A 23,083-nucleotide genomic window follows, 5' to 3' on the forward strand; every position below is an offset into this window, starting at 1 on the left:
AAGGTTAGTCAAACTTGTAACAGTCAGTGATGTTATATCCAAGTGATTTACAGAAAATGAAGGAACACATTGTGCATGCGTTAGAATGATTCTCAATCTCTTAAGATGAATAACAGTAACCATTCCATGATCAAACACGTCCATTGAATACTATAGTCAATATTACATCAACATATTTACTATAGGCTCGAAGATTACAGGACCTACTAACAGCCGATCGTCTATACCATTTTCAAATTAAAGGTAATCATTATATATAGGCCCAAATTATAGTATGCTATATTTGCTACAAGTTTTCAAAAAGTACTTTCCTGGAGGTCTTCACTCTCCAAATTGTTCTCAGACATTTTTAAGGAACACACAAGATTATCGAATGTCCCAGTGAGGAAAATTTTCTCGAAGGTTGTAATAAAAACAGTTTAAGAATTTTGACCAAAGGTGACCATATTTGAATATCTAGCAAACTTTGACCCATACAGCATACCTTTAAGTTCGTACGACTGATTACGATATCAATATTTAACTCATCAACTTGACACATCAGTATAGGAACCCATCAAAGTTATTTAAAAATGTGATATATTGGCCTAAGCAACGCACTATATACCTAGTAAGGTGAGTCACAAGTATATATACAAATGATTTTCTATGAGATGTTGCGTTTACCGGCAGCACTTTGTATTGAACCCCGTCCCTAGGGGAGGGGGTGTCTATATTTGTCAAGTTAAGGGCAATAAGCTGCAAAATTGTGCTATATTTCGCAACCATGTTAAATGGTTCTGTGACATATAACCACGGTGACGAAGCTAGCGTAAGTGAAGCATCCCCCCCCCCCCACCCACACCCGCAGCTCGAAAGACCATTCGTTATTCAGGAACATCTGCAGCACCTTTTAAAGATGGATGTTAGTGGGTGCGTTCGCATCGTCCTGGTACACCCACTCGCGTAGGGAACTTGAAGAATCACATTCCTCGAATCACTGGCACCAGTTTGTTTTCAACTGCGCTAAAATTGTAAGGCCATTATCCCTGGTGACATTACATCAAGCTCCACGAATAATTGGAGCTCATGTACAAACACCATTTATTACCCTTCATTCGGACTCTAGTTCCTTAAAAGTTGAGGGCTACGTGACCTTAATAGACTAATACTCTATCTTCATTGTTTCTAAGTCTTAGCTTGAAACAACGACCTTTGTTTCACCTTCACCCTCTCATATTTACATTCTGATAGCCTTCCGATTGCCTAGACACAATAGCATGAATGTGTACCTGGTAAACCAATAAACAACAGATAAGTATTGTTCTCTGTGCCTGCTACACATGGCAACAGCTGAGCTGACCGCGTACGTTCCGAGTGTCATCCGATTGGACTCGATTTATATATCTTTATGGAATCCTATATAAACATGATGAATGTCGAATGACAAAATCAGAATCAAGAACGACTGTGGAGCTGTAACAGCCGAGTAAAACCGACACCCTGGTAAAGCGTAACATTTTACCGGAACCTGTACTGTGTAACCATGTCTATTACTGTCGAATGCCCCCACAAGGGGTACCTATTGGAAGGACCACATTGGGATGACCGTAACCAAGTCCTATACTTTGTCGATATTTTTGATGCACACGTCATGAAATGGGATCCTACCTCTAATAAAGTGGAGAAGACAGAGCTTGGTAAGTCAGTTATAATCTGGGTATCAGTCTACCATTAACGCGACAAAAATCCCATGGGTCAAACTCCCCCCCCCCCGCCCCACACCCGCGCCCTCCTGCGCGGCGAGTGCAATACTTGTATGGGTTGCCAAGGATAATTAATAAGATGTTCTTCTGTCATTCACTTAAATTGTTCGACACTATCGTCAAATCTTATTCTGTGCCGGATGGGGTATGGGTGTCATCTCTCCTCCCCTCCCCTCCCCTCGTTGGTACCCCCACCCCCAACTTAGTGGAAATATAGTGTGATAACAATTCTTAACCACTAAAAAATGCCAATCTCCATCCCATGTAACCATCTCGATTTATCATGGCTTCCCCCTTCACGGGTACCTGGCGTGCTAGGAGAGGGGATGAGAGACTCAGGGGAGGGTGGGCGGAGAGACGGGGAGGTGAGGGAGGTCGGAGAAGCGGAACACTAACCTGCAATCTTTTCTTGCACTAGTTTATGTTATGTGAACACCGTGTCTTCTCCCATCTTTCGATATAACAGGAGAAGGATCCATTGGGGCTGCTGTTTTAACTGATAAAGGAAATCTATTAGTCGCAGTCCACAACAGATTCGCTTTACTTGATCCAAAGACCAAACAACTTACAGAGATTGTTGATGTCGAAGGCAAAACTAAACCAAAGAATAGATTTAACGATGGCAAATGCGATCCAGCTGGAAGACTATGGGCAGGTATGCATTCAGTACTTTGTATTTAATGTTTTGCATTCACGAATTGGCATAAAGGGTTTGCATTCAGGTTTTGCATTCAGTGTTTTGCATTCAGGTTTTGCATTCACGGTTTGCATTCAGTGTTTACTTATGGTAACAGAAATTACCACTAACTGTCTGACTAACTTTAAACATCAATTGTCTTTCACAAAATGAAGACAAATAATTAAGAAATATTATTGATTCCTATTGTATTTACAAAAGATTTTCTTTACATAATATGAATCACATGCGTATCAAATCCTTTAACTTTTTGAATTTTTTCAAGTTCCCGTTCATCATGAAATTATTTCTTACTGATTTTCTTACTGAACAGTGGATGCTGTTTTGGTTATGTTTTCATCTCTACCAGCAGTGAGACTGAAGGCTACACATTTCACTGTTTCCTTGTGGTCATCTCGACAGGTTCCATGGGTCCAGAGGAGGTCATAGGTGGGGTCGCTCGAGGAGAAGGTAGCCTATATTGTTTACATCAGGACAAGACTGTCACCCGCCACGCTGATGACATCAGCATCTCCAACGGTCTAGCTTGGAGCTCCTGTAGGAAATATATGTACTACATTGACACAATGAAGTATTCCGTGGACTGTTTCGATTACGATATAACGACAGGAAAAACGAGTAAGATATCAAAACATCAGCTAAATTATATAGAACCGGCGACGAGTGAGTCGTAGGGTGGGGGCGGGGGGGTTGTGTCATGGCCCCCAAAATGATCTCAGCAATTATTTTCACGCGGCGGCAATTTTCAATACCCTTAAAAATGTGACTGAATCCTGCTCAACCCACCTCCCCCATCTCCCCACCCCCACCTCCCCCACCTCCGCCACATCAACCTGTGTGGGTTCCTGTCTTACCATGAAAAGTGTCAACAATTGGGGTAGTGGGTGGGGGGGTGGTGATAGGGAGATATGATACCGTTCCCCTTAAACTTTTACCAATTGTATGAGTGACTGGAGCTAGTTCGATCCAGTAGCGGGAATGATATTTAATCTACAACCAATCAAATACTTCATCCGGTCTTATCGCCATATAAATTGCCTCAATAACTGTAAGGGACATTTTGGGGTTGGGCGGTGGTGGGTGAGGGGTGTGGGATGGGGCAAGAGAGATGATGTCGTCTCCCCTAACAACTTACCAATGACATGAGTGACTGACCGAATGCCTGTAATGGGATTGACATTTCATGAGTGTGTATATATACCAACCATTGCTTACCTACTCTTAACGATACAGGTAAGCGCCGCCTCGCCGTAGACACCAAACCAGAGGGGTTGCCAGATGGCATGTGCATCGATGCAGAGGATATGCTCTGGGTCGCCATTTTCAACGGAGGAAAAGTGATTCGGTACAATCCACGTACAGGTAAGATTCCATTTATTAATTATTAAATGAACGGTCTCCATTATAAACCGTATTTATATAGCAATCTATATATACATGAATTGAGAGTAAGTTTATTCATCCCTAAGTCTAGCAGTTATTAAGACTCGTATTATAGTCACAAATATTATTGCTTGTCTAATTTTGAATTTGTTTGTTTGAGGTTGTACCTCTATATACGTTTCTTTATTGTTTTTTCTTCTTCATATCTCAGGGAAGAAGCTATTAGAGTTAAAGTTTCCAACTTTAAACGTCACTTCTTGCTGCTGGGGTGGACCAAACCTTGATATTTTATACGTCACTTCCGCCAAACATTTTCTTAGCGATGATGAATCAAAAGCCCAACCTAACGCCGGAGCACTATTTACTGTGAGAGGACTCGGTGTTAAGGGTGTCAAAACCGATATCTTTAAGGAATAAATTTCAACAAATATGTTTTCTTAGTATAAAAGTGCTAAAGATTTGTTTAAAAAACACAAGTATGTAAAACAAATCATAATGTTATTGTTCACGATATGATTCGAAATGTGGTTTTTACGGAGTCTTGAAGAAACTGAAATTTACAATGTATCAAATATTATTAAATATTATTAAATATTAATATATATTATTAAATATTACCATATATTATGAAATGTCAATATATATTTAAAAAAATTATTATCTACGTTTCGATTGCAATATAGTATACATTGATTTCATTTATTCGGATTTTTACTAGACGTACTGTTTAATTTTTTGTTCACCTAAAATTACGAAAAAAATACATTCCTTTTTAATTTTGATATGATATTAAATACGTAGAAAATATATATGAATATGTGATATAGCAGTTTTTTGTCACGGCAGTCATACATCGATATATCACAAGTTCGAATATTTATAGTTTCAATATTTTCCGATATTTATACCGAAAATTACTGTATATGGACGTTACACGTATTAAAATGGATTCTATATTTTATTAAAATGGATTCTAGAGGTCAACACCTTTATCTGTGATCAGTCATTGAAAGAGAGATTGATACAATAAATCAATCGTTGACAGAAGCACGCATGCGCAGTGCAATGCTCTCTAAGTAGGCCTATGGTACTAAAGCAACTAGAACATGCACCCTTATCTAGTTGTTCATGAAATGCACTATCAAGTTTGACTGTATACAGCAGTGCAAGTAATTGAATGGTGGGTGGATCATGTATAGGTGTTTGTTCATAGACTACGATCATGGTTGTTAGAGGACCTAAGTTATGCAGATGAAAAGAAGTAGTAAAACCAATAAAAATCTTTAATTACATATATTTATATATATACATCATAAATAATTATGTTGAATAACTCTTTCAATAAACTGAGAAAAGTTTAAAGTTTGGTCTGGGAAATTTGTGAAGTTGAAACCCACCACGGCCAAACGACAGGAGACTAACGTATGTTGGTTAACATGTGACGTCATGATACCAGCTTCAGCAAATAAAACTGGTAAAGTCATTGAAGACTCACCCCAACCCGCGTGCGGCCATCTGAAAAGGTTAACTTGCTGTTGCTTGCAAGTCACGTTTTGTAAGTGTCGCTACAAAATGCAGACAGTAATGAAACGTGATACCTTGTTATCTTTTATCTAGACCTGAGATGTCCATCGCTGTATCGTTTATACACTGTGCTGTGGGTATTGACCGCAGCTGTATGTACTGACTGTACACTATAGTGTCTAATTACCGACGGTAGCAAGCTGTGTGTTTATTTTCTGGGATAGATGGTGGTGTCTAACACTTCTGTTACACCTCATTTGAAACTAGGTCAGATTACCGGCATTAGACGTTTTTGCGCGAGTCTTCACACAACAAGTATCATTCACATTTTGATACGGTGATATAAGATACATATAGGTATCACGTAAGTCCGTTGGTTAGGCATGTAATAGCATACGTGGTCATGTGATATATTCGTCATATGCTGCATCACGTCTAAGAGTAGTTCAATATGCCCCCCTCCACCTCCCCTCCCCCCCAAAAAAAGAACATTAGCTAAGTTCTTCATAATATTTGCATAGCAAACATGCACTTCTATACAGGCATTACAAAGGCAGCAGTTGCATATGCCTTAGACGGCAAAGTTTAACACAATGGCCAGCAAGAGTCTTCCAATGGAAAGTGTTTACTATTGCCCTTGCATCCAGACACTTTATAGTGTCCATTAAGAACATTAAGTGGAATATTGGCAGTGGCGGAGCGTCCATACAGTCATGGGGGGGGGGGCGCATGCCCCCCTGACGGACTCAAATGGACTGCTGGCGCCCTTTTCAGCTTTTTACCACTTTTTACTTATTCGCAATTATTGACTTTTTTTATTGCGCTCTCATCTACCTATTGACATTTGTCACATTTTGTTGGCGATGACACCTATTTATTCTTCGTTTATCTGCAAATTAGCAAGGCCCGGAAAGGGTCATTTCCGGCGATCTAGAGAGTATCTTTACTCAAAAAATTCTGTACGCTCCGCGCCAACCTGTGGTGGCGCTCCGCTTAGATAGTGTCCAAAGCGCCCCTACAGACCATTCTCGACCCCCCTGACCAATACCCCTAGCTCCGCCACTGAATATTGGAATAAAAACTGTGAGATGTGGTTAGCAGCCAATAATATTAAGGTGTAAAAAAATAGGAACAAAATATGGCCATATTTGATCATGACTAGGTAGTTCCCCCTCCCCCCCTCCCTCCCACTCGAACCGCATAAGAAAAATGAAGAGTGCTGTTAGAACAACCTTGTTTGTGGATACATTTATACACCTAATTTAAACCTAATTAATGCCTCAGAATCACCATTTCCACGGCAAACTTTTGTATGTTGGAGAAACCATCCCCCGCCCCCCCCGCCCCTCCTCAAACAAGGGAGTCTGCTGCGATGGCTTCCAGGCTCATCGCTTCTGTTTAAATCCTGGATTCGCCCCTGATTCTAATCTAGCTCACGACGAATCTGCATGCGTTGCCAAGGCATGACATCGTTATTGCTTGGACAAATTGGATTTAATATTATGTGTTTGCCAATGGAGCTGCTACTTGGACTTTCCGCCGACATTAACACGGCTCCATTTTGTGATAAAATAGTCCACTAGCATAAATCGTGCGGCAATCTACACACATGAATATGTTTCATAGTTTTTAATGCATTTTAGGGTATATGCTTCTTTCGTAACTATGTCTATATACCGCACTGGTAGCTATCAAATAATGTGCAACCACTGATCTGTACACTAACGTTAGTGTACAGATCAGTGTGTGCAACCCGTTCCCAAACCGTTCGACGGTCAAACGGAAGAGGAAGTGCGACAACATTCCATTACTGCAGTAACTTAGCAACAGAAACTTTTAACTTGTTCAAGTCGTTTTATGTAGAGCTATATTGCCCTGGGGTGCTTGCAAGTTTGAGCTGAAACGCTAACCATTCAGCACACATAAACAGTACATGACAACGCAACACAGTTAGCCTAATGAATGGTCGTAGACAGGAAGGCATATACGTGTAATGTAAGTAACCTTCTTTCTTTATTGTATGCTTTTGTGTGCGATCGCAGAAGTAAGTTGAACAGAAATAATCCATTCCGTGCTTCACATTTACCTTTTTTTTTCTAGCCTAACGTGTTACTGCCTAACGTTACACGTTAGGCTAATGTTAATCGTTGTGACACATAGGGCTAACACGGGAACCATTGACTGAGACACAGTTTGCTACTTGTGTAGCCTAGAACTGCTGAAGTAACATTTAAAGCTTGATTACATGTTAAGTTAGTCTAACAGTAGCGGTAGCCATACCACAGGGTTCATTTTATGCCAAGTATTGATAGTTTTGGGGTCAAAATCGTTGTGAATGCATGAGTGACATTCCTGTGTCAAAACGAAAAGTTATACTGATAACTGATCGAGTTAACTGATAACTGATCGAGTTCCTGAACTTCGATTTAAATCCAATGAAAGAAGAACATAAATGTTCTTCATTCAAAGGTTGAAAAGAGTGTTTGCAGCTTTAACAGTAGGCTTTCCCCCCACCCCCTGACACCATCTAGTGGGGTTACTAGCCCATCTGATTTCTCGGAGTGTCCCAATTGTTATCAATTAAAGAAATTGGTAACCCAATATGAAAGCTGTTTAGAAAGTGAAAGGCTAAAACAATCCAAAAAATTGGCAATGCCACATGTAAACCAAGAAAATACTCAGCAAACCTCGTCTTTTGTTATCGAGTTAACGTAAAACTCCACATTCAACATCAGTTTATCAATTTTACAGTTAATGTTAACCTGCACAACAGTAACCCTACAGATTCTACTGCATGCTACCTCTAGCCTACCATAGGCCTAGTTATGGTCACATGCAAATTTTGGGCTCAAACCATTGAGCTAATCAAATAAATATATGCATTATACCCTTGTGATGACACCAGAGGGATATACTGGTAATAATTTGTGAATTTATGATAAAATCTTTTTCTGTTTCTTCCATCCTATGTGTTTCATGTCTTTTCTTTGATCAACAATTTTCTGAATGTCAATTCCTCTAAGGTAGTTCAGTCTTTCAAACATATGTTGAGGTACTACATACTACATACTACTAAAAAGCATGAATCTGTTTATTTATTTTCCACTAACTGCTGCTTGGTCGATAGTGTTTGTTATATGAGGAATTGTAACTGTTTATGATCTGTTAACTAGGTATCATGTATCATGTATAGGTGACCTAGCTCTTATTACAGGGGGGAGGGATGTGGGGGGGGGGGATTTATGGTATCGGAACGTAGCAGAAACGTACTTTTGAAAACTTTACACCAGTTTTAGTAGAATTTGGTAGTCGTAATAAACTCCTTTAATTAACATTGTTACAAAGTTTTAGAGATTCCGTAGAGCTCATTTGTAAATAATTTGGTAAGCAAACAGCTGATAGCTTAAATTGTGCGTTGCCAATTAAGTGACACCCGTACGTCTCCTAGCAACAGCAGAAACCACTTAGAAGCCTGTTTACATAATGTACAATATGCAGTCAGCTTATAGTTTGTCCAACTTCCAACTTAATGAAAGAATAATTAGTAGCCTATGCCAATTAACAGAAAGCTAACAAGGAGCAGAAATTTGCTAATTGAGTTAATTGGGCTTAATGAGATACAGTTGTGTCATGCTAACAATGAAGTCATTGTAGTGACATATCATTGTCTACAGTACCTTGGGTTGCTAGTTACATAATATAGTTTTCATGAAACAGAACAATATTCTGGATGAGGAATAATGATGAATTAGCTACAAATATATGCCACACTCGACTTAAAGTATGATGAGGTTTTCAACATGTGCCATTTTGTAGAAAGAGAATGAAAGAGAATGATTAGTGATTTGATACATGCTGCTGAATGCAGAAATACAGGTATGAGACATATTAAATGATAACAGATTTAATGTGATGTTTTGATATTTGGTTAAGTCAAGTTTTAATTTATATTGTTTTACGACACTGTGCTAGAAGTACTCAATTAACAATGGACTACTAACTATGGTACTTAGCAAGGACTGACATAAATTTACATAAAGGATAAAAAGATTTACATCATGGCCCTAATCTTGTGGATCTTGGTGCACGGGCCTTTCATCAGGACAATTAAAGACGAGGATTTAATTCAATATCTTCTTCACGAATCCGTCTCTTTCACAGCGTGAGATGTTTACATGGATGGAAATGAGACGAAGCTGAGTCGCCGGAGCTGCAGACAAGATGTGCAATAAAGAGGAAACCTTTAAGGGATACAAGAAAAAGTATTAGGAGAATTCAAAATGCCGGAGAAAAAATTATCCATAGGTGAGTATAAGTTAGAGAAAGGCTTTTATGTTTTAATAGTTCTGTATTTAGATTTCAGATGAAAGTCATATTAAATTCTAGTGAAGTAACTTACAGATATAGAATTTTTATTATTTTAGCCACCAAAAAAAACTAACAAAAAAAAACGTTGATTAAAATATCTACTGGTTAAAATCAATTTCTCATTTGCATTTCCCTGAATTTACAACACGCATCAGTTACTGTACAGGCTTTTGAAGAGCAGCCTAATATTTGCTGATAATAAGCAGTAATTGCAATAGCAATAAGCATAATATATAATTGAAATCGTAGTTAGTAGGAAATCCAGAATAGTGAAAAGACTTCCAGCCGCCACCGGGATTCGAACCCGGGCCTCTCTCTTTATATGCGGACAACCTTACCACTAGGCTATGGATGCTGATTGTATGTCTAGAGGTTCGAAATGGGTAAGGAAGGTCGTCATTCCACTGTAGGCGTTTGACACCTGTATCGAACAATACTAGTTCTGTTAATGGTGACATAATAGATAAAACATAATGCTAACTAACTCGAAATCATTTGTGATTCCTAAAGCCAGATCTCGAAAGAGATACTTTGAACAGACTTTGTTAATGAAATGTACAGTAGGTGAACCACAAATGAATATATATGCAATTGAAATAGTAGTGAGTTGGAAAATCCAAAACAGTGGAAAAACTTCCAGCCTCCACCGGGATTCAAACCCGGGCCTCCCATTTATATATATATTATGATAGAGAAAAGTTGTTTATGGTCAAATTTCTGGTTGTTCAGAGCTTGTATGTTGTTAGGACACTAAATTACTTGTGTCTCAGCAACTAGCTATTAATGAAAATTTTCATTGGGCCACTTTTGCAATTTACTTACTGTGTTAATTACTTTACAGATTCTCTTAGCCTGACTTAGACGACATAAGAGTCTTAGCCCTCACCTCAAAACCCCATTAGCCCTCACCCCCTTAACCCTCACCCCCGCACCGCCTTAGCCCTCACCCCTGCATCGCCTACCCTTTGAAAATTGATGGTTGCACACTTGCTTACTTTTAAATGCTTTGTAAATTACTTTGATCATGAAATAGCTAATGAAGAGCTGTAGAAATAATTTAACATCATTTTCTTGCTCTTTTTCATCTCCACAGTTCCCCCAGAAGTTACTCTTGATGATCTGGTAAGTTTTCAGAGTCTCACAGCCATTCACCTGAGATGAATTGTCTCTTTCCATGTTTCATTGCTCCCAGAATTGTTCATTTATTTGGTAAAGACTAGAACTTAAGTGCCTGCCTGTGTGTGTGTCCAAGAGGAATGAGGAGGGTGGGGTATCTGTTGGGTCAGGGGAGGGGAAGGGGATGGATTTGAAAGAATGAAGAAATTGTATAACTGATCAAACCATTCCAGGGTTTACATGAATTCAGGACAGATGTCTCAAAGACAAACCTGTTGATATTATTCAAAATGTCAATAGCTATGGTATTAACAAAATGAAGTTTCAATCATTCCAAGCATTCATACTGCCTACTCTGAGAGCAAGACATTGCTTTATGACTCGGGCAGTTTAATTGATGGAAAAAAATAAACCTTGTCTCTCTTTCTCCTTCCAGGAGGACTTTTTGGCTACAGATGATTTATTTATCGACTATTTTAATGCATTTCTTCAATTGCCGGTAAGTACCATCCACATTGCATCTACATATGTCATCATCAAAGGTTTTTTTTATTTCTTTTCAATCATATTTTACTTGTCATAAATGACTAATTAACAGTTGCTGACTGCTCTTTCCTTCATTTGAACGCTGTTCTAATTCATCGATATTTAGCCTCTCATAATGCACATGTGTTTCCATGGCAACATAGATCATTAACTTACTGAAAATGGGAGTGGGGGAGGTGACTATTCCCCACCACCTTAAGTGTTCGGACAGTTTGGCCACTTTGGCTGATCGTTGAAGTATGTGTGATTCCTTTGTCGGGCGGCATCCAGTGTCTTCTCTCCTCCCCGTGTCCCTCCTCCTACCTCCCCCCCCCAATATAACAAAATGGGCTCCTTTGCTGATCAATGAGCTAAATTGATAAGGCTATTTGCTCTGGCTCACATGGAGAGCAAATTACTGCAAAATCTCAGGGAAGTTTCTGTCATTAAATTGGTCCTTTGTAGCTCTACTTAATGTTTTGAGAAACCTGCTGGATTAGACGTTAAGATTGAAATGAATACTACATAAGTGCTTGAGCTTTAGAGTTGGGTAATTAATCTAAAGGTTATTAACTAAGTTCATTCATAAGGTCACAAGAAAACAATCAGCCAACAAAGATCAACATGATATGAAGTGTTCTATGAGATGTGACAACAATTCTTGGATCCTCTGTTCTTTACCTTTTAACTCCTTTGAAACCAGTAATCCATTGCACCGTTCGAAGCAAATTCAGAATTCAAGATTTAGTTTAACTTGCCACATCTTCGTTTGTTTTGTTTTTATTTTGCAGACATTTCCTGAACCATTATTTTTCAACAAGGACAGAGGAGGGTTTGAAGTCATCAGCGATGCCAAGACTGATCTCAAATCCAGACTGCGGGCCATGGTCCGTTCACAGCAGAAGAGAAAGTCGATATACAAGGCCCCTCACCAGGTCATCACAGAGCAGAGCCCCCCAAAGATGCCCTGGCACTACACAGAGGAGGAAGAACCAGACATGAAGACAAGCTTCAAGGTCCAGGTATGATATGCAGATAGGACTTATCAAAGTACTAGACCTGAAGACAAGCTTCAAGGTCCAGGTATGACATGCAGATAAGACTTATCAAAGTACCAGACCTGAAGACAAGCTTCAAGGTCCAGGTATGACATGCAGATAAGACTTATCAAAGTACCAGACCTGAAGACAAGCTTCAAGGTCCAGGTATGACATGCAGATAAGACTTATCAAAGTATAGAAACATAGTTTGTTGTATCTATCATCAATTTTATTGTGGACAAAGGGTAAAAGAAGTTTAATGGCGAGACCAGGGTTCGAACCAGTGACCTCTGGATTACTAGCCCAGTGTGGTACCAACTGAGCTCTCCATTCCCCAGTTGGTGGCAATCCTTATATAGCTGTTCCTTTCCTCCGGGGGAAGGGGGGAGGTCGGAAGCCACTAACCAAGGACTGGATTGCTCAGTTAGTGGAGAACTGGGTTTGCAATCCCATTCTATCCCATTGCACTCTAACCGTGAATTTAGTTTGAATCCTGTTCTAGCCGTAAAGTTGTTGCTCTTTTCAATCATTCATAATTTCACAGTCGGTTTACATTTGTTTAGCATAAGTAAATTTATTGTGATATACCATAAAATTCAGACTTCAAGCAAAACGTTGTCAAGTCAGTCACGTTTTCTTTGGCTTGATCTGTTTTTTTGAGTACCAACTTGTTTTAGTATTTTGTTGTTCTTGTAATTTTCTCCTCCTCCTCTGTCACCAGTGTTTGAATAAAGACCAGGGTATACAATGGATCAAAGAGGAGAGGCTGCCAGCGTTCCTTCAGAGTGATTGTTACTTAGAGTATAGACTTGCCAGGTTGATATCTCAAACAGAGGTAAATCTCAAGAAAAATCTCAAAATTTGATATATTTGAATCCTAACTTACACCACAAAATGTCCAATGGTAGGTTTGTGGTGCCATCTTGGCACAAACGCTTTAATTTGTGACATTTTTTTTTTGGATTTCATTGTTTTCATATGATACAGTTGTGATGTTCACTTACCTTTTGATGTCTACAGAAACACGACCTTCACTATTTTTGATGACATGTTGTATTTGTCTGTGAAGAAATGGTTTGTGCATTTTGAGGGAAATTCAAGGCACTAAATCTCCCAACATGTTTTTACTTAATTATCCTCTTACCAGATTAAATATATCAATCCTTACTGAGATGCTGAATTTTCACTACAAGAAATAGACTTATACTCTCTTAAGCTACTGTGCAGAAAATTAACAATAACTTTTGTAATAATCAATGTAGCTAATGTAAGTTCTTTTTATCTGCAAAGTTAGTTTCACCAAAGGAGCAAGTTAACTGAAATATTCCAGTATCAACATTCTAACTTATTTGTCATTTAAATTTATATAAAATATGTTCCAAAAATTTGATCGTTATTTCCAGGAAATTTGACGACAAAACAAGTGGTGATTGCAATCAAGCATTCTATCTCAGGTGCTGTGATGAAGATTTTATTCTCTCTTACTATATTTTAAAATATTCTTTTATTTATTTGCTCATTAGATTGCATCCAAAGAAACCGATTGTCCGTTGAACCTTTACATTGACCCGGAGTACAAACCATTTGCCATCGAGAAACCCTTTGTGGAGGTGGAGGAGGTGGTAGATGAAAAGCAACTGGCGATGAGGAATATGTATGTTTGTATGGGTGATGCTGTTACTACCCAAACAGATGATTGGTTCAGCCAGGTCAAGATGTCCTCCACTACCAACCTTACCACCTCGACTGGTACAAGACCCTCGACAGCATCAGCGGGGGTGAGGAGTGGGTCACGACCTTTGAGTGAACTCAGCGGTAGGGAGACTTTGGCAGACAGTGGAGTTGGTTCCACGGGTAGAATATCTGCCACTGGGGACTCCAGCTACTCTGTGACCTTTGAGGATGACCTGCCCAATAGGGATCGTCTACTCCGGAGTCCGTTGAGAACAAGAACTCCGCCTGTTTGGAGACCTCCCATAGGGGAAGATGTCTGCGTGGTAGCTGATGGTGCCGGGGGAAGACGTTACTCTGGTAAGGGGATATCTGGAGATGAAGCAATACTGATGGAATTAGGTGAAGATGATGCTGCAAGCCACAAACAATTAGGAGGACATTCCAAGGACGAAGATGAGGAAGAGGCAGAGAGTGGGTGTGACGTTGGAAGTCAAGTCTTCGGAGATGACCAGGAAGAAGAAGAAGAAGAAGAAGATGAAGAATTAAATCTGTCAGAGACCAATGCCCTGAGAGTTCACAGCCTGGATGATTTAGCTATGCTCATTATTTCTCAGGCTGTGAAAGGGGCTCTTGTAGTACTCTACAATCCAAGTCTGGACGAACTAGAGAGAATCGTCGATGAAAACATCTTACGGACGTCCGATATTAAAACCAAACATCTCGATGAGGGTTGGATGGAACGGCTCGAGCTCGCCTCTGATTTCGGGGACGATCCACCAGATATTAAGAGCGTACGGATCGAAGTACCCGCTGTCGAAATGGAACGATCTGTGAGCAAGATATCCATGACGATATCTTCCGTCGGAGGCAAAGACCAGGGCGATACCGATTCTCTCTTCGACAGCGATAATGAAGATGATGCCGCAGAACCAGACACCTTTTTCAGTCGCCCTCCACCGTCTTACGACCTGACCACCTTAAAGGGAATTGAGGCCTTCAAGAAATTTCTATGGGGTACCGCGGGAGAAAAATGCTGGAATCTGTGGTTAGACGTAGATAAAGGGAAGACAATCAAAGACCCGCAAGTCCAACAAATGTGAGTTTTAAGTTTTCAGTCATAAATTGTAAGAAACAAGTATTAATATCATTTCTTCTTCAGTATCACCAGCTTGTTCTTTGACTCCAACAAAAGCTATCATCATACATGTCTTTCTAACATCATGCAGCTAACTCATATTGTGCCAAAGAGTAAATGCATAAATGTTGGTCTGGGTCTGTGCTCTGTGGGAGGTTTACATCGTTTTTCTATTCTTTGTTTATTAACACACACGCCGTCTCCATTTTCACTTGATTAGCTATCTGTCTCAACTGAGGGAGAAGTACTTAAACTCAGGAGGTCTGTGTGAACTTCCAGTGGAGCTCAAAGATACCCTTGGATTAGCGATTCCATCTCGCTTGACATCCATTACCAAACTGGGACGGATACAAGCAAAGATTGCCAAACCTTTACTTTTGTATTGGTAAGTTTCAGCTTTACCTGTTTCTTTCTTTCTACTGTCTTTTTCTGATCAAAACCAGAGTCCGAATAAAGCTGCTACAGAGTCCAAGCCAAGTCTAAGTCCATGTTACTCTGGAGTCAGAATCAAGTCTTGAGTCCAGAGTAAAAGTGGATTTGAGTGACCCAGCTCTGACTTATTGCTTTAACCACAATCAACCATAGTTTTACATTTCTCTTATGCTGTTGTCCATCCACCATTGTTGTCCATCCTGTTGTCCATGCACCGGGGTTGTCCATGCACCGGTGTTGCCCATCCTGTTGTCCATGCACCGGTGTTGCCCATCCTGTTGTCCATGCACCGGTGTTGCCCATCCTGTTGTCCATGCACCGGTGTTGCCCATCCTGTTGTCCATCGTTAGATAAAAACTTTCTTTGTTATGTATTTCTTCACTTCATATTTTTCACCACCTCCTGTAACCATTATGTTGCTGTTTTGTATATTTCCTGTATTGGTCTATAAATTTCTCAGTTGGTACAATAATTCTAAAACTGTCAACCATATCTAGGTTTATGTTCCTACATATATTTATGTGATAATTGCCTTTCCTTCTGTGTTTTGTGACTTGCACACATTTTAAACTTCTGTCATTTTACCTCTTGAGAATGAATCTGGACTGGATGTTTCTGACTGCCTAATGTTAGTGCAATGTTTAACAGAGACAAACATCTGACTGATAGATTGTAAATAAATAAACAGATTTCTATTGCTGACAGGCTTATCATGTTCGTGTTTGTATAAATGCAAATACCTCTCTCAATGATGTGAACCTATGTTATATTTAATCCAGCAGCCTTGTTGTGTAATGGTATGAGAATTAAATTGTGATACTGTAATTGTAAGAACAAAGTTCAAAATTCTGTCATTCAAATTTGAGATGGAAACTTAAGTTAAGCAAACACCAGATTTGATATAAGCAGCCAGCCCTATATTGGCTGTGTTGGATATGTTGGCTAAGGTAATTATTACTGTCAGCATTTTCCTAAACATTAATGTTCAAATGTTTAGTACCTCCCTGGCTTGAAAGTACAAATGAAGTTCCTATATCCATGGTTTCTATTGTACAACTAAGATTTTGGCATATAGTGAAAAGCAAGATATTTTGTTAAGATAATTTCTGATGGTTACTTTTCTGCTTATCTTGGTGTCTGTTTCTCAAGGGCGCCCAGATTTTTGATGAAGGAAGCCTACCAGTGTCGTCCTGGAAGCCACTATGCCTATCATCAGCGGAGGTTACAGGCTCAACACAAACCAGAGGCATATCAAGAACCTCGTTCATTTACCCTGTTACCTCTCAGACCCAAAACATGTATGCCTCGTTTGAGAGGTCCTTCCAGCCCTAGTGAGGTATGGAAGTGTATATTGTGTGTTGGAGTTTAAATTTTAAATTCATTTATAACCTTGAGGTTTCTGAAATTCAATCTAGGTTTTAAAAATGTCAGAACAGTCTTTGTAGGAATTAAAGAATGCATCTATTGAACAGATGCAGGGCAGTAGGTTGAATTCAGGAAACTTATTAAAGCAAACGCCCCATTCAGATTCATTTTACAATATCTGTACAGAAATCTTTTAATTGAGAGAGAAAGAGTTGGGCTGAGTTGGGACCCTCTGATATATGCTATAACCATGAAAACATTCCGAAAATATTTTATTACACAATACAAAATTCTATTACTTATAATCTTTTGGTTTGGGGGAGGGGTAGGGGCATATGATGTACTGGATGTGTTTATCTAAGGCTTTGCTTCTGTTCCTCCTTAGATTACTTCCAAACAAGCCAACCAGTCCCCACGATCATCTATCAACAAACCACAAATACAGACTGGAGGTAGAAGGAGCCTTCCTTTCATACCCCTAGGAAGTGCTTCAACTGCTTTGGTGCCCAAATCACCAGCACCCCCCACAGCAGACCCACCCAGAAAAGCCTTGAATTCTCTCGCCAATAGTGAAGATGTAAACCCCTCACCTAAGCACGGGAACACCCAAACTCTGGGTCCAGTGGTAGGTAGGAAGTTGGTTATGAACGCCCCCGAAAAGTTAAAGCCTCCTCTCAGTGTCAGAGATGTCCAGAATAGTGGAAGCAGTGAGGTGGGAAATGCAGAAAAAGAATTGAGGTATGTTAGAAATCTCATTTAAATTTGGATACTTTGTTGGTAATATACTCAGGGGCTGCACAATTTTAACCCCCCACCATCCCCGGTCACTGGTAACTTGTGACACCCTAACACCCGGATGTGGACAATTTAATAGGTCAAACCTGGGGCCCTACCCTGCGACACATCAGCACAGTCCATAGGGGACAGCCTATAGGGTGCAGCCCATATCTTGCACATTGGAGTATATTTACAAGTTTGCCGTTTAAGTTATATCCATTTATCCACATTGGTGAAGAGATACACATGAGAATCAAGTACCTTGCCCAAGGACAGGACTTACGATATGGCCACGACTGGAACCAGCAATCCTGGTATCGCAAGTCCATTCCATTGACAGCTGGACAATAACGCTGTCTATCTCTTCTAAGTAGATGGCTAATGTGATGAATCCTTACGTGGTCAAAGGTTGCAATGTATATTAACAATATAAAAGACCTGTATTGCACATAACAGGCATTTTCATCAGAATATATTTAGTTTACATAAGACACCATTGTCTTCTTAGAGAAAAACATTAAATGTTTGATAAGTTATCACTCACCATTGACAATACCAGACTCAAAAGTAAGTACTCTAAGCAACAGATTAGCTCTAATCCTGACTAACAAAGACACCGTCACTCAATTTTGAAACAACAATAATTGTTCATAGCTCAATATTTGCTATTCTGAGTCATTGTGAAAGAGTCAAGGTGATGTTTGCGTTCAGTACATGTCACGCTGTTTGAAGAAATGATTGATTGATTTGTTGTTTAATCGATCAATAAATATCAGCAGCATCTTTGACTGTCTGTGATACAGACGAGACAAATCAAACACATCTTATTCATCAGTTTTTAAAAGGATTGTTCGGATTCTGTGATTGCAAAGAAATCTATCAACTCTCGGCACGATTTGATTTCATGAAGGCAAGAGATTACATTTTCTGTAGATCTGGATAACGTCAAACCAAGAGCTGGCTCTCATTGTAAAGAAAGACACCAAAGGTCGTTTGATGTAACTAAGCAGTAATCAAATTTTGGAGACATTAGTTATAAAACTATTGTACTAGTGATGTATTGAACAAGTATGCAAAAGTGATGCAAGGAAACAATTTGAAAAAAACTACTCCTTTGTACCTCTAAGGCCTGTATTAATCAATTCTGATCTCTGTCCTGGTAACCTTTTCAATTCGAGTTCATGTTCTTTGGTATCAATTATGTCTTCTATTTCTTACATTACATTACTGACATTTTAGTTCACTACCCACTGAATCTAAATAAGTAGGGCATTGGACAGATGGTACCAATGCTAATGAGTATCTTCCCTGAACACTTCCTATCCCTACCCCTATCCCTTACCCCCACAGTAATATTTGATCAGCTGGTCATCACATTAATTAATATCAAAGTGATAATAACAACTGCAACCCTTTAGGGTTCTTCATCAATTCATCTTGTTCATTCTCTGGGCTGATGGGTTAAACTTTGTGGGAGTAGTGTCTTGAAATGTAGAAAATTTCTTTGAGTTGTAACAAAGGTGAATTGACATCAATGGAACTAGCAAGATAATGTTATGTGTTCATAAAGATTTTTTTGGAGTCTTCCTTTTTTTTGTGTCTTTTTCCTTTGTTTTCTGTTTTTTTGTTGAGAAAAAATACTCCCAGTTTATCTAACGGTTCTTCCATCCATCTTTCAGAAATGCAGATGAAAATAAATCTGATAAGAAGAGACCATCTTCTGCTGCAGAGAGCACGACCTCGCAGGAGAGTGAATTTCTCGGTGGACGGAGGATGGAGAGCCTCTTAGACGGATTGTACCATGAGAAGAAAGCAGGGGGCTTCTTTATGAAATATCTAGAAAAAATTGGAAATGAGGTAACTTTTGAGTACCAATTACTCCTCAATATAATGTTGCCGTTGATTGAAATATGATGTTCCCTCTCTACTTGTTGAGAGTGTTGATTTAATTCCCTGCATTGTTATTTTCTCAATACTTTTGATTTTGTGTCCATGGTGAAATTTGAAATGTTGTTTCATACTTTGATCATCTCTCCTTTTGTTGTAATGATATATCAGTAATATACTATTTTCAGAACTAATTTTATTCTCGTGAAACTGACACAGATATCATAAATATTGTAACGTTCAAAATATTTCTTGCTTTCTATGGTACTACACTCAAGAATATTTTTTTTTGGCTTTCGTGTGAAAAGTTTTGAAAGCAGCATGATGTATAGTTTAACATTGATATTTTTTTCTATATGTCTAGCATCTGGGCGAAAATGTCATATTGTGGTGGCTAAAACTTGAAATATGAATGACTTGTTAATTAACTATAGCTTCAAAGTGCTTTTCTTTTCATTGGTCTCCAGGTTTATATTAATTGTCTCAGCTGTTGGCACGAGTTACAAGAGTATCACACATTATTCTATACTGATGCATTCAGTACGTATGCTCTAGCAAGGAAAGCCCAGGTAAGGGAATGATGAATTTAATAAAAAAATATTTACTTAGTGAGTTAATTATTACAAAGTAAAACAAGACCAACTTTAGCAGAATTGCCATGATATGACACCACTCACTCTGCTGTTCCCTGATTTATTCATAAACTATCACTAAGTCTGAATAATTTGTATCTTCTCCATATAAAACGCTGGCAGGTACTTTTACGACGCTTGAGCGACCACGAATATGGGAGAAGCCCGCAAGGGCTTATGGATTACAAATTACACGTGGGGTGGCTTCCAATAAAATATTTAAACTCAAATTTGGAAACTTTTTAAGTTAGAAAGTCTTATCAGATGGGTAAACCCTAGATTGCTCTTGGATGATAAGCCTACCTTACAATGAAATGGCCCGGTATCAAACCCCCAATCACCGGATTGCTAAGCCTAATTTTATCAAATGCCACCGCCTTTATCCACTTAAATACAGCACCGGTCAAACTTTTCAGAGAATTTCCCACAATTTAATTCAGCAATCAATTTTAACGACCACAATATCACTTCAAGAAAGTAACCTCTGACATATTATCTGATGGAACTAAGGGGATTTTTTGGCAACTCATGGGCGCTGATCAGACCCTTGTATCTTTTATATTCACCCATGGCTACAGCCCATAATATGAATTGACCCTGATAACATTGGACAAATTGAAAGATAAACTTTATCTGCCAAAGACTTGTTTATTTGGATATGCATATTCATAAAGTGATACACTTTTTTTAATGATGATTGGTCTGTATACCTCCCATGTGGAACTGCACCAAGAACAAACTAGAAAGATGTCACATGGTTATATTTTATACACTGTTCTTTCTGGGAAAGCCATGCATCTATTTGAAAGACAAATTCAAAAGAACAGGAAAACCGCTTCAAAGGACAGCAAGCATAGTGACTTAAGTCAGCCATCTAATAAAAAGTGAGTAGTTTGCCTCCATACAAAATATATATAAAAAATGACATAATAAACCTTACCAACTGAAGGTTGCTGTGCTAATTAAAGTCTGACAAAAAGTTATTTCTAATGACAACATATTTCATTCCTTTTGACTCATTTTTGTAGCTATTTCTCTGTGTTCTTCTGATCTTAACTCTGAGTCTTTTGTCTTCAATGTTACTCATTCTGCAGGAAATTCACTCCAAGTTTATAGTAGAAGGTTGTTTCTATTCCATCAACTGTCCTCAAAGCATCAAATCTCAGGTTTACAGAGAAGCAATACCACCCTTTGAAGAGCTGTTTGATGGGGCAGAAGAACATATCTTTCAGGTGTTAGTTACGCCCTGGTCGACAATGAAAGAACTAGATAAAGGGCTTTATGATAAGGTAAAGAATTTGTTTTATTCGTTGGATGGTTAGTTCGTTTAGTTGGATGGTTAGTTGGTTTGTTCGTTTGTTTGTAAGTAATTTGGTGCATTCGTTCTAAGGTCAAGGAACGGAGAGGGGGAAAGCTCTTCGCTGAGAGAAAAGATGCAGATGATAGCTAAGTGAGACCTTACCTTGATAAGTGGGAGAGTCAGAGAGTGTGACGCAAAGATTATGATAAACTAATACTATTTCTAATAAGGAAGACGTACACAGTAAGCATGAACAAAGAAATTGTGAAGGGAAAGCACAAGATTTAAATGATCATGCAATGGTTAAATCAGTGGTATTGAAGAAGAAATTAACTCTACTATCTGGGAAAGTGTGGGTTAATGAACCATCATATCAAATAATACCAAAATAAATTTAAAAATCTACTTTAGTAGCAAAAATTAATTTCATTAAAATGTTGAATCAGTCATAGCATTTGTTTCTATCAATTAATTTGTAGCTGTTTTCTATTACCTTCAATGAGTACCTCAATACCCTTCTACCCCCCCACTTCTCCCCTTCACCTATCACCTCTCCTTATACTTGCTATTACTTTTCTTTTTGGTTTCAAATTGTACTCATATTTTTGTGTGACGCAGATTCAACTAACAGAGGAAGAGAGACAGTTAGAGGGTGTGACGTCTCGTCATCTCCAAAAGTTACAGAGACGTCTAAACAGAGAGGTAGGCGTGGTCTATGAATATTCATTTTTATGCAAAAACACTGAAGTATACTCTACACAAATACTTAGGAGTACTGTTTTCCATAGTATAATATGTGTCAATTTAATAATAATACTCATAAAATGTATGTAAATTTAGCTACTGGATATTATAAAACTTAAATTTGACAAATGTAATATATTAAGTGACCCTTATTGTAATATTACAATGTGAATATGCATCATGCAAATTATGTCTTTGATTATTCAATTTATAAGTAAGAGCACATGCTTATCTCATGCTCTTCACACAGCACTATAGCCTATAACATGGAAGTCCTAATTCTTTCTGTTCTTATGTTTTGAGCTTGTGTTAATAAAGTGAAATCCATTTGTAAAATCTGTTTGTCATTATACTTACTGTACTTCTTTCCAGACCTTAATATCTTGTGTAAACTGGGTTAGAATCCTTATCCAGTTTCAAGTTCAGAATATTTTGGTCTCATATCTTATGTTTGTTTTTTCTCTCGTCTCTTTTCAGAGGATGTTCACACCAGACTTCCAGGTCGATTCAGAGGATGAGGAAGCAAAACGAGAAGCGTATTACACTGCTCTCGCAGATAAAATTCCTCCAGAGTACAGTGATTTTGATTTTAACAAGCTCATCCACAATCGATTAGAATTGGAAAATTTCAGGAACTTCCTTGGTAAGATATTTGATGAATATGGTCATAATCTCTAACAACTTTCGTAATTTATGGTGGATCATGGTTTTCTCAAACAATACTATTACTTCAGAATGA

The 23,083-nt window shown here is 38.6% G+C and overlaps 2 protein-coding genes across 3 annotated transcripts in view; both read left to right on the forward strand.

The window, feature by feature from the left end:
* Positions 1-1,296: 1,296 nt before the first annotated feature.
* Positions 1,297-5,187, forward strand: LOC139974057 (regucalcin-like). The gene is made up of 5 exons (XM_071980972.1): positions 1,297-1,679; positions 2,212-2,400; positions 2,845-3,060; positions 3,676-3,804; positions 4,037-5,187. The coding sequence occupies exons 1-5, from the start codon at positions 1,526-1,528 to the stop codon at positions 4,240-4,242; spliced, it is 894 nt and encodes a 297-aa protein (XP_071837073.1). The 5' UTR covers positions 1,297-1,525; the 3' UTR covers positions 4,243-5,187.
* Positions 5,188-7,090: 1,903 nt separating this feature from the next.
* LOC139973569 (regulator of G-protein signaling 22-like) overlaps positions 7,091-23,083 on the forward strand; it is a 29,100-nt gene continuing 13,107 nt past the window's right edge. Inside the window, exons 1-15 of one of the 2 annotated variants that reach the window (XM_071980351.1) lie at positions 7,091-7,344; positions 9,511-9,654; positions 10,811-10,839; positions 11,270-11,332; positions 12,150-12,380; positions 13,120-13,233; positions 13,922-15,168; positions 15,428-15,592; positions 16,789-16,975; positions 17,390-17,742; positions 19,461-19,638; positions 20,136-20,237; positions 21,395-21,589; positions 22,219-22,302; positions 22,822-22,987. In XM_071980351.1, the coding sequence (XP_071836452.1) occupies positions 9,630-9,654; positions 10,811-10,839; positions 11,270-11,332; positions 12,150-12,380; positions 13,120-13,233; positions 13,922-15,168; positions 15,428-15,592; positions 16,789-16,975; positions 17,390-17,742; positions 19,461-19,638; positions 20,136-20,237; positions 21,395-21,589; positions 22,219-22,302; positions 22,822-22,987 (3,139 nt within the window). In that variant the 5' untranslated portion in view covers positions 7,091-7,344; positions 9,511-9,629. Of the gene's footprint in view, positions 7,345-9,510; positions 9,655-10,810; positions 10,840-11,269; positions 11,333-12,149; positions 12,381-12,467; positions 12,564-13,119; positions 13,234-13,921; positions 15,169-15,427; positions 15,593-16,788; positions 16,976-17,389; positions 17,743-19,460; positions 19,639-20,135; positions 20,238-21,394; positions 21,590-22,218; positions 22,303-22,821; positions 22,988-23,083 lie in introns of those variants that run through there. The other variant, XM_071980352.1, reaches the window with a different exon arrangement.

Source organism: Apostichopus japonicus, chromosome 9 (assembly GCF_037975245.1).
Source record: "Apostichopus japonicus isolate 1M-3 chromosome 9, ASM3797524v1, whole genome shotgun sequence".
In the NCBI taxonomy this organism is placed as follows: domain Eukaryota; kingdom Metazoa; phylum Echinodermata; class Holothuroidea; order Aspidochirotida; family Stichopodidae; genus Apostichopus; species Apostichopus japonicus.